Genomic DNA, 16,202 nt, shown 5'->3' with positions numbered 1-16,202 from the left:
ACAGGAACAGCTCAGCTCTTGCCAGCCTGAAAATGGGAGCAGAAAAATGGAGAAAACCTTGGACCACAAGAATTCCTGCTCTGGGAACAGCCTTAGGAATGTACCGATGCTGGAGCAGAAAAAGGCTTCCTTTGTTGGCATTATCCCCCAGAAAGCAGAAGCAGGGAAGGTGCTGTGGCTGGGCTGGCATCACAGCAGTCAGTCCGTATTTAATCCCTAACACTGTGCCAGTCCTAGCTTGTGCCTGTGCAGTGTGACATCCCTGGTTAGCAGTGCCTGTCACTCCTGTCCCAACAATCCACCTGTGAGCAGGGACATGAGCAGCAAAAGCCTCGGGAATAGCTGGAGGTTACAGCCTCCCTCGGAACATGAACAACAACCACTCCTTGTTCTCTCCCTGCCACTCAGAATGTCAACAAAAATGATGCTTAAGGTGTTCGAACCACAAATCTCAGCATTTACAAGTTTCTTTCATTTTTCAGAACAAAAGCTGAGACTGGACATTCTTCTGTTGCAATATTTAAAGAAGTACACGGGCAGTTGCCGTAACGTCACATAATCAGACCCCAAAACATCCAAAAGGCACATTTCCAGGCTTCCTTACAAGCTGGCTAATTAGCCCATTCCAGCCTTTTTGCAGGCTCTGACTTTTGCTGATTTATTCTCCACACACAAAGCAACCCCTTTTAAATGTGGTTCGGACAGTGTAAATTCTTTGCTCATCCCTGTGGAAACTCCCAAGGATTGCAAACACTATCCAAGGACCTTCACAGCACCAGGTACAGCATGAATTCCTACAGGTCTCAGCCCTCCCCTGTGCTCCTTCAGGAGCCACAGGGATTATCAATTACTGTCTCCAGCTTCAGAGGGTTCACAGGTACAGCCCTCACACCACCCTCCCAGGACTTGATCCTTTTATTTTAATAACAGCTCTCTTTTCACAGCAGTCCTGAAATCCATCTTCTAGAAGTGCAAGTTCAGTGCAATCTTACTTGGAAAACAAAAGGAAAATCCACCTGCATTGCCCTCAAAAAACCAAAAAACAAAAAACCAAACCAAACCCTCACATCATCAGCTCTTCTCAATAAGATTTAATTCCCTCCCTTTGTCATTTCCTAGTTTTTATGTTTATATTTCTCCAAAGGAATCAAAAGAACAATCCTATCTCTCCTCTTTTCTGAAACAGCTCTCTATATATTCCCACTTCTTCTTAAGAGCTAATAAACTGGATTAATTTTCTAAGGCTTTTAAGTAGAAGAAAAGCTGAGCAGAGACTTAACCCCTCCTCTGAACCTTGCACAAAGCCTGGATTTCACAAGCTGACTTGCAGCACAAATACACCTCCCAAAGAATGTTTTTTCAAACCTTATCTGGGAAGGTTCTGCAAAATAGGCATCAAGCACTAATTCGCTTTACACCACTAAAATGATACTTACAGATGAGGAGTGGGATAGAATTCCCTCAGTGTAAGCTGTGTCCTGCCAAACCCAGCTAAGGCTGAGCTGGATGTTTGAAATATCTGCTGTTCAAAAGCTTTGGTTTGCTGCCTGCTACAGAGGGAAATGACACAGTAAATGTCATTTATGGGCCACAGCACACAGGGTGGATCTGCACAGCCCAAACTGGGCAAAGCCCAGCACTGAACCCCAAACCCATGGCTTTAACTTATTTCTCTAAGTCTGGAATCGAAAGCTACCAGGATGGCAACACCCTCACTCTTTGAAATCTGCAACAAATCACAGCTATCTTAAAAGCTTTTATATTTATGTGGATCCAGCCTCACTAACAGAATTCTTGTGTCCATCTGAGCAATCCCAGGATATTGCTCAGGCTGCTGCAGTGGCTGAACACCAGCGTTGGAAGCACACCCAAAGGGTGAGGAAAGCCAAACTCGGTTTTTAGGCTTTTTTCCTCCCTCCTTCAATATTTTTTGCTTGATCCAGATGAGCCCTGCCAAAATCTGTCCCCACTGCACTGTTCCATGAGCTATTTCACACCTCCTATTCCATTCTCATGTGGAGCCAAATCCACGCAGACACTGCTGGTATCCAATGCGTGATGGAATGGAATCTTTCCCTGGACACTGGGAGAGGCCATGGGATGTCAGGGGCAAAGCATCTTCATGGTAGAAATGATGCTCAGCTGTGCAGTTCCATACCTTCCTGATCACTGGATCCAGATGCCACAAGTTTCTGAGTTTTCTATGGATCTCAGAGACAGGAACATGGAGTGACATGGGAGAGGGGGATCACAGGCTTGGGGAAGGGAGAACCTCACACTAGCCAGGGGGAATACTTTAAAAAAGAAGGAAAACAGGAAAAAAAAGAGAGAAAAGAAGGAAAAAATATAGGAAAAGGGGAAAAAAAAGAAAAAGGGAAGAAGAGGAAAGGGAAAGAGGGAAATGGGGAAAAAGGAGAAAGAGAAAAAAGGGAATGAGGAGAAAGGGAAAGGGAAAGAAGGAAAGGGAAAGAAAAGAACATAAAAATAAAAGGAAAAAAGGAAAACAAAAAGGGAAGAAAGATAAAGGTAGCTGGTTCTATGTCCATCCTTTAAAGGGATGAGGCCAACTCCCTGTGCTTCCATTTGAGTTCAAACACAGAGGAAAGGGAAAGGGAAAGGGAAAGAGGGAAAGGGAAAGGGAAAGGGAAAGGGAAAGGGAAAGGGAAAGGGAAAGGGAAAGGGAAAGGGAAAGGAATTTCTCAGGAGCTGGGCCAGATGCACGGCAGCTGCAAAGGAGCAATTCCCTTTGCCAAGGCTCTGACTTGTCACACTGTTCCCACACAGATGACATCCATGCCCTGTACCCTCAGACACATCTCTGCAAAGCACTGGAGAGTGGGACCGAGGCACCAGAAGAGCTGGGACAGGCCTCACTTCCATCCTGCCCCATCCAAGCTCTCTCTGCTCCTGAGGCTCCCTGCTGTACAGGGATATTTTGCAGGGTTTGGGACACAATTATATCTGAGGCCATCCTGTGAATCTCTGGAGGTGTCAGTAAGGTGGGGGAAGGATCAGAAATCATGTGCTCTGGAGCTAGAGAAAAACTGCCTTGCTCTCCAGGCTCACCTGCAATAGTCAGGATATAATCCGGAGTTCATCCCTCCACTAAGCATTGCAAATGTATCCCAAATGTGAGGGCTCAAAGCACACTGAAATTCCAATTTCCTACAGTGCCATGAAACTCCCTTTCCTAGGCACTGCACTGCCTGTGGCTGGGACACAGACGTGTGCCCACTATCAGGGTTTACTATGCTGCCTGTCAGCTTGGGCTGCTTGGCTGAGAAGTGCAGCTTTTGTGCGAGACTGGCTCCAGGGGGTTACAACAGTCCCAGAAAATTCCCAAACACCAGCAAATTTGTGAGACGTCCACTTAGAGCCTCTCTTCCCTATGCGGTGAGCACATTTACATCTACAGGAACATGTAAGAGCTGCCCACAGAGAGGAATTCCCTGCTGGAATTAACACTGCTGGAGTTCATCTTGGCCAGGCTCCACCTCCAGAACAGGGCAAGAGGCTCTGCTCCCTGGGATGCAGGATGATCTGCTCCATAGCATGCAGGATATTCTACTCCCTGGGATGCAGGATGCTCTGCTCCACAGGATGCAGGATGCTCTGTTCCATAGCATGCAGATGCTCTGCTCCATAGGATGCAGATGCTCTGCTCCACAGGATGCAGGAGGCTCTACTCCCTGGGATGCAGGATGCTCTACTCCCTGGAATGCAGGATGCTCTGCTCCCTGGGATGCAGGAGGCTCTGCTCCATAGGATGCAGGATGCTCTGCTCCCTGGGATGCAGGATGCTCTGCTCCCCGGGATGCAGGATGCTCTGCTCCCTGGGATGCAGGAGGCTCTGCTCCATAGGATGCAGGAGGCTCTGCTCCATAGGATGCAGGAGGCTCTGCTCCCTGGGATGCAGGATGCTGTGTTCCTTAGCTCTCACAACACCCTACTCTGAGCACAGAGCTGAGGCAGCAGAGGAGGGACACTGCAAATTCACCAGCTGTCTGTGTGTACTCATTGATAAGATGGATGCTCAAGGGGTGCTGAGGTGAATAATGGAAAGAGCTGCTATCCTAAACCTGGGAAAACAACCAAACACAGGCACTGGCTCTGCACTGAACCTGCCAGTGCCCTGCATCTCCCGCAGAGGGTGACTCCTGAGCATATCAAAACACACTCATTATGTAGCATTTTACAAAGTTACACAGATCAGCAGATCATGGGACATGATCTGCACATGGATCACAGCAGACTCCTGTGCACAAAGAATCCTGAGATGAGAATTCCACACCAGGTGTCTGGGAGCCGATCAAGGCTCCTGACAGCACACTGTGGTAACAAACCACTGGCTGGGATTCTCCCTGTTGGGGTCACTGGTGTGGCCAGTGGTCCATCTTCTCCCCAAAGTGACCTCAGTCTGGGCACACCCACTCCTGTCTCTGGGCTCATTCCTGGACATCAGTGAGGATTATTTGCTTCACACTCTCCTTTTTCTCCCCCCAATGCTCTCCTCTCCTGAAACATGCTGGTGGCAGCACCAGACAGCATCCCTGGGGGACCAAGCCAGGGAAGAGGTGGAAAACCCCAGACACACCACAGGGAAGTGTCACATCCCAATACTCTGGGGCTGTGTTGGAAAGGGAATTAAACCCAGGCTGGGGAGAGAAAACAGGGCATTTACCTGACATGAGATCTGCACCAGGTACACCAGTTCCTTGGATTCACAGCCATTCCTCGTTACTTCATTCTGTTCCTCCGGGAGCGAAAGCTGCAGCGAGGGAGAGGGAGAGAGGGAGAGAAGAGGGAGAGAGAAGAGCAGGTCAGTGACGGGGATAAATTAGGCACGTCGTGGCACATGGAGCACAACATCCACACCAGCTTGTCCAAGACATGCTGAGTCTCAGGGAATCAGGGAAGGGGCTTGTCTGGCTGGAGCTGCCACAGGGGAAACACTCAGCACACACAGACCCTGGAATGCCACTGGATTCTGGCACCTCACCTAACAGGTTAAAAATAAAAATACAGTTCAAAAATAAAACAAGTATGGGGAGGCAAACTGTTCAAGGCAGGGATTAAACCTCCAGCTTAGAAGTCTGCAAAATTAATTGTTCACTGAAAATATCTCTATAAATATTCATGGATATTGAATATAGAACAGTGCTTCTCCCTGCCCTCTCCCCACATTTTATTCATTTTTTATTTTATACATTCAGGCAGACATTAGATAATAAAACCTAACTCCTAATTTCAGTGTTGTCAAGCAATTCACCCCAGAAGAGAGTTTTACAGCACCATTCATCACACCCAGAGCCATTAACAGCATCATCAGGATGTGAGAGCAGTGAGGAGACATTTCACTGTCTCATTCCTGCACACGGACCAAGCCCGGAGCATCCCACTCCTGGCCCTGTTATCCCACTAGCCTTGATATCCGGCACTGAAAATGGCTTATGTTTAATGATCGTCTCTGAGAACAGAAATTACAAATCATCATAAGCAAATTAAGACTGTTTGCAAAGCAAATAAATAAAGGAAATGTGTACATAAAACTTAAAAAGCCATAAAAAAATTCTATTAGCCAAGAGCAAAAAAATCCTGAAACAAATGAAAGCAGAAATGAAAAAAAAAAAGGCTGAGGAGAAGAATCCCAAGTCGTTGTATTTAATGAATGTAAGCAAGCGAAAATCAGAAGTGGGTGGTGAGATACCTCATGAAAGAGGGACACAGAAGGCAAAGTTCTCTCTATACAAATAACCACGACACCCAGAATTAATTTAACTTTGTTCTGCAACAATCTCCCTTCCCTCCGTAGGGAAGTCACACAGCCCACGGATATAGCCCTCTCCCTCCACCAACCAAACTCCTGGAATACCAACTTCTTTTCTGATGGCTGTACACAGGTAATTAACAACATTCCTGGACCAAAGAAGGTCTTTGGATTTGTAAAATTTATTACCAGTGTAGGCTGCTGCCATTAATGTGATTAAACACAACCATTGCTTCTGTATTGCACCTTACCCTCACCTTTATCATCATTCTTTGCTATTAAATGTCACATTTAAAGTGCTACTGAGTTTTGAAACTACAGTCAAAGGAAACCAAAAGCATGCAGTAAAGGGAGGCTCACACATGCTTGCAGGTATTTTCCATGGTTGCCAGGCACAAGGAGTTCTGGTTCAAAGAGCCCACAAAGATGATCTGAGGGCTGGAACTTCTATAAGGAACGGGTGAGAGAATTGGAAGTGTTTATCTGGAGAAGAAAAGCTCCATGGAGACCTCAGAGCCCCTGCCAGGGTCTAAAGGGGCACCAGGAGAGTTGGAGAGGGACTTGGGACAAGGCATGGATGGACAGGACATAGGGAATGGCTTCCCACTGCCAGAGGGCAGGGACAGATGGGATATTGGGAAGGAATTGTTCCCTGTGAGGGTGGGCAGGCCCTGACACAGGGTGCCCAGAGAAGCTGTGGCTGCCCCTGGATCCCTGGAAGTGTCCAAGGCCAAGGCTGGACATTGGGGCTTGGAGCACCCCGGGATAGTGGAAGATGTCCCTGCCCATGGCAGGGATGGAACAAGATGCGTTTTAAGGGCTCTTCTAACCCAACCCACTCTGGGATTCCATGAATTAAATGTGTGTTTCCTACTCTCGGAGAAAGGTTTCAATCCTTTAATCTCCCCTGTGCTCATTGAGGGCACACAGACTCCCCAGCCTCCATGGTAATTTCAGGTGTCCCTTCACTGAGTGTATCAGTGTCAAAGCTCATCACCACAGGCCCCAAACAAGCAACAGCCAAGCAACAAAATCACCAACAGGCAATTGCAGAGATCCCTAAACGAATTCAGGGCCTCATTCAGTGCAGCGAACATGGGGTAGAGAATGGCAGCAGTGAGTTACGATGGTGGAACTCATCCCCTCCCCTGCCACACACTGACACTGAGCCCAGACTGGGCTCCAGCCACACCAAGGCTCTGCACAGACTCCTCTGCCAGAGCAGTGAATCAGCTGGAGCAGTGAGGTCCCTGTGTGGAGGACACTGAGGCACAGCAAACTCCATTTCCAAGTCACACCGGCCTGAGGACCATCCTGCTGATGCACATTCAGGGAGTTCACACCCTCCCAGTCAGCCCCCACTTCAGTCACTGTTCAGACATCTCACTGCTGGGAGAAGTGACATTTCCACCCACTAATGGACACTACCTCCATGCAACTGTCTCATTTCGGAGGGGAGTTGTAAAAACCAGCTGAACACTGCTCCCCTCCCGCAGGCAGCCTCGTGCTGACTGAGACAGAAACTCTTTACACAGGAAAATCTACTGGGTTTCTCCTGCAATCCAACTGTTCTCACAGCAAAATGCCCCCAAGATGAATATTCGCTCATGTTCCCTGTCCCCATGTGGTTCAGTTTGCATTTTACTTTGTTAATAGACAGGCACCAAAGCTCTCCCAAAAATCATGGATGTCCTGATGTTTAAAAGCCTTTCTGCTGCTGCATCCCTCGTAAACAGAACATCCTGGAAATCACAGTTGTCCCCAGGCTTGATTTGAAATCCAAGCACAAAGCAAAGGCCTCTCCTAACCTTACTGGACTCTGAACATGACTCACAGGCAGAATTTGGTTGGCTCCAAAATGGGACATTGATTTTCATGTTCTTACAGAACAGAGCAGCCAGTAGGGCCTGGTGGATAACCCTGTAACTATGCCAATGTGTATCCCAGAGGTAAATAGCATTTACAGCAACTGCTCAGAGTTAAACAGCATATACTTTATAATATATAATCTGAAATGTTTCTTCTTCACACTGAAATTGGCTGTCAAACCTCCTGAGCCTGATGCACAATTATGACACATTAGATTACATTAGGTTTCATTTATTGTTGGAATACATATGCTTAGCTAGCATGAGTGGATATGACTAACTTCATAAAAATTACATTTACAATATCCCAAACTTTTCATTGTTAGCATTTCATGGTACACAAAGAAAGCCTTTTAAATGGTCACACCACACGTTATGTGCATGGATAATGCAGAGTCTTGTAACCATTACACAATCAGGGAATGCCACAATGGTTTGGGTTGGAAGTCACCTTAAAGCTCATCTGACTCCTTGGGCAGGGACACCTTCCACTGTCCCAGGCTGCTCCAGCCTGGCCTTAGACACTTCCAGGGACAGGGCAGCCACAGCTTCTCTGGACAATGATGCCAAGGCATTGCTCAAATTTGTCTTTACACAGCTGGGGACAAGTCTGGGAGTCTCCACTCAGCTTCCTGCACACACCCACTGAGAACTGACGTTGAATTCAACACAGATAATATCTCCTCTATCAGCAAACTGGTACCACGAGCTTTGGGCTCTTTTTGGGCTAATTGGTACTATAAGCTTTGGGCTCCTTTTGCTCAAACGAGCAGTGCTTGCTGGCCAAGACTTTGCTGATCACAAATACAGGGAGGTCAAGCTTAAAAATGCGTCTAGTTCACATCTGAGACAGAGGCTTATCTCTGGCAAGCTGGGTGATAAGTGGACTGATTACAGGGGTCTCCTGCTGCAGAAGAAAATTTATTGGTCATTCCTCTTGTAGGGAAGAACAGTGACAAAGCAGGAGGCTGAGTTATGATATGGCACATTCAGAATTAAAAATAATTAAAAGATAACTCTTGAGATCTGTGCAACCATTTTTTACTTCCAACCACTGCAGAGTCTTATGTGCTCCTCTTAAAAACTGCAAAAGCTGTGAAAAATCAGCTCAGGAAAAGCACTACATAAATCTGTTGCCAGGACTGGGATTGTTGGCTACTAACAAAGTGCCAAATCCTAACCAGATAAGACCTGGTGCCCCTGAGCCCCAGATGTCAAAGGCAGCTCATTCAGCCAGCTTTGACTTTCATCTCCTTGTTCCCCTTGTTTGCTGAGTGATGTCAACTCCATCATCTGGCTCTCCTAGTAAAAGACAATTTGTGAGAAGACTGGGAAGCATAGATTTGATTTGTCTGTGGAACTTACTTCAACTTCTGCTTCATAAAGCCATGAACACACTGATCTCACTCACACACATCACAGCAAGGGAGTAACACAGAGCTAAGGCAGAGAGCTCACAATAAAATTAAAATGTGTAAATTAAAAAATCTCAGTGGATTAAAAAATCCACTGAGACTCGGTCTCATGGCACAGTAGTGGAGCTACACTGAGCTAGGACACAGCCAGGGAGTAACTCCAGAGAGCAGCAAAACTCAGTAAAAGAACTCCTACAATTCCTGAAGTTGATTTCAGTCTGCCACAAAGGATCTCCCAAGTTCTCATCTAAATTCCTTGGATAAGGATGCCCTGACTGGGAGCCAGCAGAAAGCCAAGACCTCGCAGGTGATGCTGTGTTTGCACCCCAATCCTAGCACCTGCCCAAGGCTTTAGGGACACTCTTACTGCAGCACTGACACAATATCTAGCCACAGGGAGCAAACAGGAACTTTTCCACAAAAATATCAGGACCATCACAAATATTCATCACTGATCTGAGCTGTCGGAGGCTTTTCTGGCATTTCTCACAGATGGTGACAGAAACCTGCCCGTCCTTGGCCCTGACATGAAGGTTTCTTGTGGGAAGCACACATTTCATGGCCAGTCAAAGGAATTATGGAGAATCACGGAGTTGTTGAGGGTGGAAAATCCTCTGAGATCATGGAGTCCAACCACTCCCCCAGCACTGCCAAGGCCACCACTGACCCATGTCCACAAGTGCCATATGTCCATGGATTTTAAATCACTCCAGGGATGGGGACTCCACCCCTGCCCTGGGCAGCTCTGCCACGGCTGGACAGACCTTTCCAGGAAGAAATTTTCCCCAATATCCAACCAACATCTCCCCTAGAGCAACTTAAGGTTATTATTTCCTCCCATTCTGTCCCTTGTTCCCTGGAAGCAGAACTCAATCCCTGCCCAGCTGTCCCCTCTTGTCAGGAGTTGTGCAGAGCCAGGTCTTTCCTGAGCCTCCTTTTCTCCAGACTGAGCCCCTCCAGCTCCCTGGACATAAAATGAACAAAGCTGCTCTCTACTGCTCTTTCTCTATGCTTCGAAATACTAATTATTTAATATTAATTATTGCTGTTTATAACAATATTGTTCATTTAATAAATATAATTCTATTGTGCCATAGATCTAAATATATGCATATAAATGCATATATTACACATTAGTTATAAATTATATAAATATATGTTATATATTTATATAATATAAGGAATAAATTTATCTTTTAAATATTTTAAGTATCATTATAGATATAAAATATTTCTAAAAATATAAATATAAATATTATGTATTATATTAATATCTAAATTATACATTATTTGTATAATAATTATTATTAGATTCATATCATAAATTACATATATACTATAAAATATAATAAAAATATAATTATATTTATATACTGAATATAACTTAGTTATTATAAGTTAAAGTAAAAGCAAGTTCACCCACAGACCTCTCCCCTGTGATCCAACACAACCAACTGGCAGCATCTGGCCCAGTGATCAGGCAGGATAAGGGGCTCACACCTGCAGGAATCTCCAGGAGACAAGGGACGGCAGGAACACCGACCAAGACTTTCACCAGGAGTTTTAAGTCAGTGGAATGGCTGTTGCTTTTCCTAGCAGAGATTGTGTCGTTCCAAGGAAAGCTGGTGATCTTGTCATGTTTTCCCAAGATGGAATTTCAGGTTAAATCCCTGGAGAAGGCAGCCAGACACAGGCAACAGGAATTTCTGCTGCTCACACTTGGCTGTGGCAAAAACTCATAAAGCCTCCAAAGCACTGATACATCTTATATTTTTTTCTGACAGTATTAGGAATTACTTTGTTTTGCCTTCCTAAACCACCACACTTTAATGTCTGTTAATTGAAGATGTTTGTGCAATTAAGCAAATCAGACAAAGGCAATCCCCAGGGCCAGCAGCACCTCCATGGAATGTGTGCACTGGGTGCAAGTCTGTCTGGTGGGCAAGGGCAAGGAACAGGAGGCTCAATTCCCTGTGAAACATTGCTATGTTTGATTACATAACAATAATTCTAAGACTCAAATATCCCTGGGACAAATTCTGAAGAAATTAAAAGCCTGAACACTGATCAAACTCTGAGATGCTGCCTCATTATGAGGAAAAGCTTTGACCACATCTCTCAGCTCCAGTGCCCAACAGCCACTTCCTGCACTAGTTCCTGAATTATCCTGCTGATCCAAGCCCCACTTCACCCTCATTACCCAGGCCATTACTCACAGCCACTTGTCTGGTAATGGGACATCTTCCAGACCTGCCTTTTGATACATGTGAAGATTTTTTTTTATTACATTTGAAATTTTAGGTTGGCAAATCTTCTCAAACAGGGATATGTTTTCTACCTAATTACTCTGACAGCACAAATGTATCTATCTGGCCTATTTTGCCTTATTCCAGCTTTATCTTGCTAAATGTACTAATTATCCTCCCACACACTTCCCATCTTCTCCCGCTTTCCCTTCTCATCCTCAACTGTGGCTTCAGAGTAGGAAAAGAGCATTTTCCAGAGTGGTTTCTTCACCAACACATAAATATCCTGAAGTAATGATCAAAGTAAAGAAAGCTCTGTTTAAAGAGTATTTTTCTATCTGACCCTCCTCTTCTTCCCTGCTGTTCCAAATCATCCCTTTGACAAATCCAACACAGTACTCAAAGAGCAGCAAAAAATACAGAGAAAATCAAACAGGGCTTGATAAGAGAAAAAAGGAAAATGCACCTCCTCTAATGCCACGCAATCACTACTCCAGGCTCCCCAGGGTGTGAGTAAATCCCTCGCTGCACCTCTCTGAACAGACATGTGGAGTGTTGACTATTATTCCTGGACAGTCCATGAAGCACCAGGGGCCTTCCTGACCACACTCAGCCACTATCAGCACCAGGGTGAGCAGAGATGCAAGCACAGCTCTCCCAGGATGACTGAATTTTGATCTTTAAGGACCCTTTCAAATCCAAGCATTCCATGTTGCTCTGGTTTCCATGTCTGTTTTGTATGGAGTGCGAGATACATACAAAACAGTGTGGAAGGGTTTGCATGCTGGAATTAAACTCCAAGGCACTTCTGCAGTAAAGAGGCAAAACATCTCCATGTGGAGATGTTCTCTATGGTGCCCAGTGGCATCACACGAGGGAACAGCTGGAGCTGGACATCAGGGAAAGGTTCTTCCCCCAGAGGGTGCTGGCACTGCCCAGGCTCCCCAGGGAAAGGGCACAGCCTGAGGCTGCCAGAGCTCCAGGAGCCTTTGGACAGCACTGCCAGGGATGCACAGCGTGGGATTGCTGGGGTGCCTGTGCAGGGACAGGGCTTGGACAGGATGATGCTGGGGGTCCCTTCCAGCTATCCCTTCAGGATATTCTGTGATCTGGGATACCCTGTTTTCTCCCCATGGATTGAGCACAGTATAACAGAAAACATCACTGGAATGTGTGAGGATACAAGGAATAGATGTGAAATTGAGTCACAGAATCCCAGAGTGGGCTGGCTTGGAAGGGATTTAAAGCCCATCCCATTCCACCCCTGCCATGGGCAGGGACACCTTCACTATCCCATATTGCTCGAAGCCCTGTCCAGCCTGGCCTTGGACACTGCCAGGGATCCAGGGGCAGCCACAGCTTCTCTGGGCACCCTGTGCCAGGGCCTCCCCACCCTCACAGGCAGGGATTCCTTCCCAATATCCCATCTAGCCCTGCCCTCTGGCAGTGGGAAGTCATTCCCTGTGTCCTGTCCCTCCATCCCTTGTCCCCAGTTCCTCTCCAGCTCTCCTGGAACCCCTTTAGGCACTAGAAGGGGCTCTGAGGTCTCCCTGGATCCTTCTCTTCTCCAGATGAGCACCCCCAGCTCTCCCAGCCTGGCTCCAGAGCACAGGGGCTCCAGCCCTGGGAGCATCTTCATGGTTTCCTCTGGACTCACTCCAGCAGCTCCATATCCTTCTTTAGTGGGGAGCCCCAGAGCTGGACCCAGTAAATCCCCTTCCCAGCAGACACAAGTTCCCATCTAATCACAGGTGTACTCAGAGGTTGGGTTTTATGCAAGAACTCACACTGAGTAAATGTAAGAGGTTGTGGGATGTGTGTTTTGCCTGTAGTTACTTCCAGAACTATTTTAAGCCTGCAAATCACACAAGACAGTTTCTTCCTATGGCAGGATGACTATTCAGCAGTCAGCATCCCTTCATCTGAGCTTCACCTTCAAGACTAATAAATCCTAGCATGGTTTATAACTATGAACAGCTAGAGTAAAAGGACCCTCGGGGTGCTTTACTGGTACTGGATGAAGCAATTGCTCCTTATGTGCCTTACAAGCACAAGAACAGGTCTCCTTTGGGCTATTTGGTTATTTTGTTTTTAATATAAGCTTCCAGTGAGGTCATGCACAAATGCTGCCCATCTTGGTGCTTCTGAGAGAGGTGAGAACAGCTCGGACACTCCTTGAAGTCCTTCAAAATCAAAATTCCAGCAGAGAATAACTATAATCATAGAATCCCAGAATGGTTTGGGTTGGAAGGGACCCATGCTGCTGCTGTAGAGCTGTTCTGAGACACAGATCACAGGGGTCCAGCTGGTGCCTCTCTGGAGTGAAATCAGGAGTAACTTTGACATTACTTGACTCAGTGCAGTCAGAAATGCACAACTTGGAAAGATTCCCTTTCCAGCCCTGATCCCAGGTGGAGCTGCCAATGCAGGCTGCTGGTGTATAAGTGCTGGAGTCTGTTTGTTTTAACTCCTAAGCCAACTCTATTTGATGATGCCTAAGCCTGTTGAGACATGAAATCTCAGAGTTCTATCAGAGATACTTTTCTCAGATTTTCTTGTATTAAGCTGCAAGTGTTTTCTCAAGTGGTCTCACCCTTTTATTTCCTCTAAATGTGTAAGAAGCTCAATCTTCATAAGCAATGAAATATTCATAAAAACTTCTTAGATGCAGCCACTGGAGACCCCATTACGCAAAAACAAATTCTGAGCATCTGCAAACAGAATGTTTTCATGGAATTAAAATATCTGAGATTATTAAAAACAAAGGAGGAACACCCCTGTGTGCAGCTGCAGGCAGAGCAGAGCCTAGGGCACTGGGGATTGGCACAGAACACAGAACATCCTGGATTGCTCCATGGGCTGCACTTGCCACCTGTGGGGTTTCTGGTTGGAATTTCCTGGGTTTGTCTTTTTTCTCTAAAGCTCTCTATGTTGAGAAACTTCCGTGCTCCATGGATTTCCAGCTACAAATCATGGCCTTCAGATAAACAGTGCTGAACTTCACAGACTGAAGCCACTGGGCTGAGAACTGCTTCTCACCTTAGCTGGGAGAAGCCTGGATTTTATTTTTTTTTTTAAATACACAGAATCTATGTCACTTGGAATGACACTTGGGAAGACATGGCAGAAACACAGAGCTACTGCCAGACTGGCTTCCTGGATTTCTTTCCTGCACGTTTTTTTTTGCTTCCATGATGACCTCATTTCCTTCTCCTTCGCATGGACATGACTTCCAGTCTCTGGGGTTTCAGGAGACAACATGCAACACAACACTAAGCAGAGGCTCTCAAACCAACAGCCACAAGCATGGTGGCCGTTCTCTCACCAGACTTAAAAAGGGTAGGAAGTTACAAACAGTGACAACTTGGAAAGTCCCTGTGCTCAGTAACTGTGACCACAGCTGGGGAATCACTGCCAGAGCCTGTCTGGGAGTGGGGATTGGTTCAGGCAACCACATTCCTCCTGCAAGTTGTCCCAAGGCCATTACTAACACCGCAGCAGCATGGGGTGAACTCCCCTGTTCCCCTGCACAGACACATGCTCCAGGGATTGATCACTAGAAGATAAATGAGCAGAATCTGTTAATGACTACCATCTATGACTTCTGGCCATCAGGAGACATCCCATAGGATCAAACACAAAGCACACAGCCCTGCCAGCACACCTCTGGTGGGCATCCAAACCACAGCTCCTCCAAGGAGAGCTGGCAGGGTCAGCCCAGCCCAGATGCATGTGGCTCAGCACACACAGAGGCCCCATTATAGCATACTGTTGATGGAATGATTGTGATGTTGTTTAGGGAGAACAGCCCATTCCAGGAGGATGTGTGATGTCCTGCTCCTTGTTCCCAGAGCTCCATCCCAGCATCCCTGGCCAACCTCACCTTGATCTCTGCATCCCCTAGGGCTTTGCTTTTCCCAAGAAAAGGAAATAACTGTGGTGCAGCCACAAGGAAATGAAAACAGTCTTGGGGTGCACAACTTATCCCTTCCAAATTAAATTTCCATAAAAAATACAGCATAAATGAAACATTTCCTTAATAAAAACAATTGCAAGGCTGGGTTACATGACTGTGGGCACAGGTTCCTGTTAATGCTACACTGCTGACAAAATCTAATTACAAACAACAGCAACTCCAGGAACAGACACCTCCAGGTACCATAAACCAGGCCCCAAGCAGAGAGGTTTGATGTAGAAGAGTTTGAAGACATATTTGAGTGACTTTACAAATAGTAACTTTTGGAGCAATTTGGGACAGGGCAGAGGATTTTGAACTTCTTGTGTTGTTTCAAACATCTGAGATACAACCCTTATTAAGCTGCACAGTAGGTGGAGAAGCTTGTCCTTAGACCTCCACAGCACACAAAGTTGTTCCCCACAAAACCCTAACTTTCAAAAAGGCAGGGGGGAGGGGGAGGGGAGGGAGGAGGGGAGGGGGAGGGAGGGGAGGGGAGGGAGGGAGGGGAGGGGAGGGAGGGGGAGGGAGGGGGAGGGGGGGGAGGGAGGGGAGGGAGGGGAGGGAGGAGGGAGGGAGGGGAGGGGAGGGAGGGGGAGGGAGGGGAGGGGAGGGGGAGGGGACGGGAGGGAGGGAGGGAGGGAGGGAGGGAGGGGGAGGGAGGGAGGGGAGGAGGGAGGGGAGGGGAGGGGAGGGGAAGAAAAGATAGAAAAGATGATAGAAAAGAAAGAGAGAGCCTGACAGATCCCAAATAATTAATTTAAATATCAGAGTGGCTGAATGTTGTGTGTGAGAAGCAGTGCCCCACACTGTTCAGGAATTTGAAAGCTGCCAGTCCAAATAATCCTGATTACTCTGCTCAGTCTCCTCAGCCAAACACACACAGAGAAATAAAATACAAAAACTCCTCAGATTCTTTAACTCATGGCAAACATTAAGCTCAGATTTGTG

At 46.6% G+C, this 16,202-nt stretch overlaps 1 protein-coding gene across 4 annotated transcripts in view; it reads right to left on the bottom strand.

Moving 5' to 3' along the window:
• Window positions 1–16,202, bottom strand: part of ARHGAP32 (Rho GTPase activating protein 32) — a 235,147-nt gene that overhangs the window by 88,764 nt on the left and 130,181 nt on the right. For all 4 annotated transcript variants that reach the window (XM_085081967.1, XM_085081970.1, XM_085081965.1 and 1 more), the window contains one exon: window positions 4,682–4,768. In XM_085081967.1, coding sequence (XP_084938093.1) covers window positions 4,682–4,768 — 87 coding nt within the window. The remainder of the gene's footprint in view (window positions 1–4,681; window positions 4,769–16,202) is intronic.

This window comes from Lichenostomus cassidix, chromosome 24, assembly GCF_008360975.1.
Source record: "Lichenostomus cassidix isolate B80296 chromosome 24, HeHo_3.0, whole genome shotgun sequence".
NCBI lineage: Eukaryota > Metazoa > Chordata > Aves > Passeriformes > Meliphagidae > Lichenostomus > Lichenostomus cassidix.
This window is presented reverse-complemented; position numbering and strand designations above follow the sequence as displayed.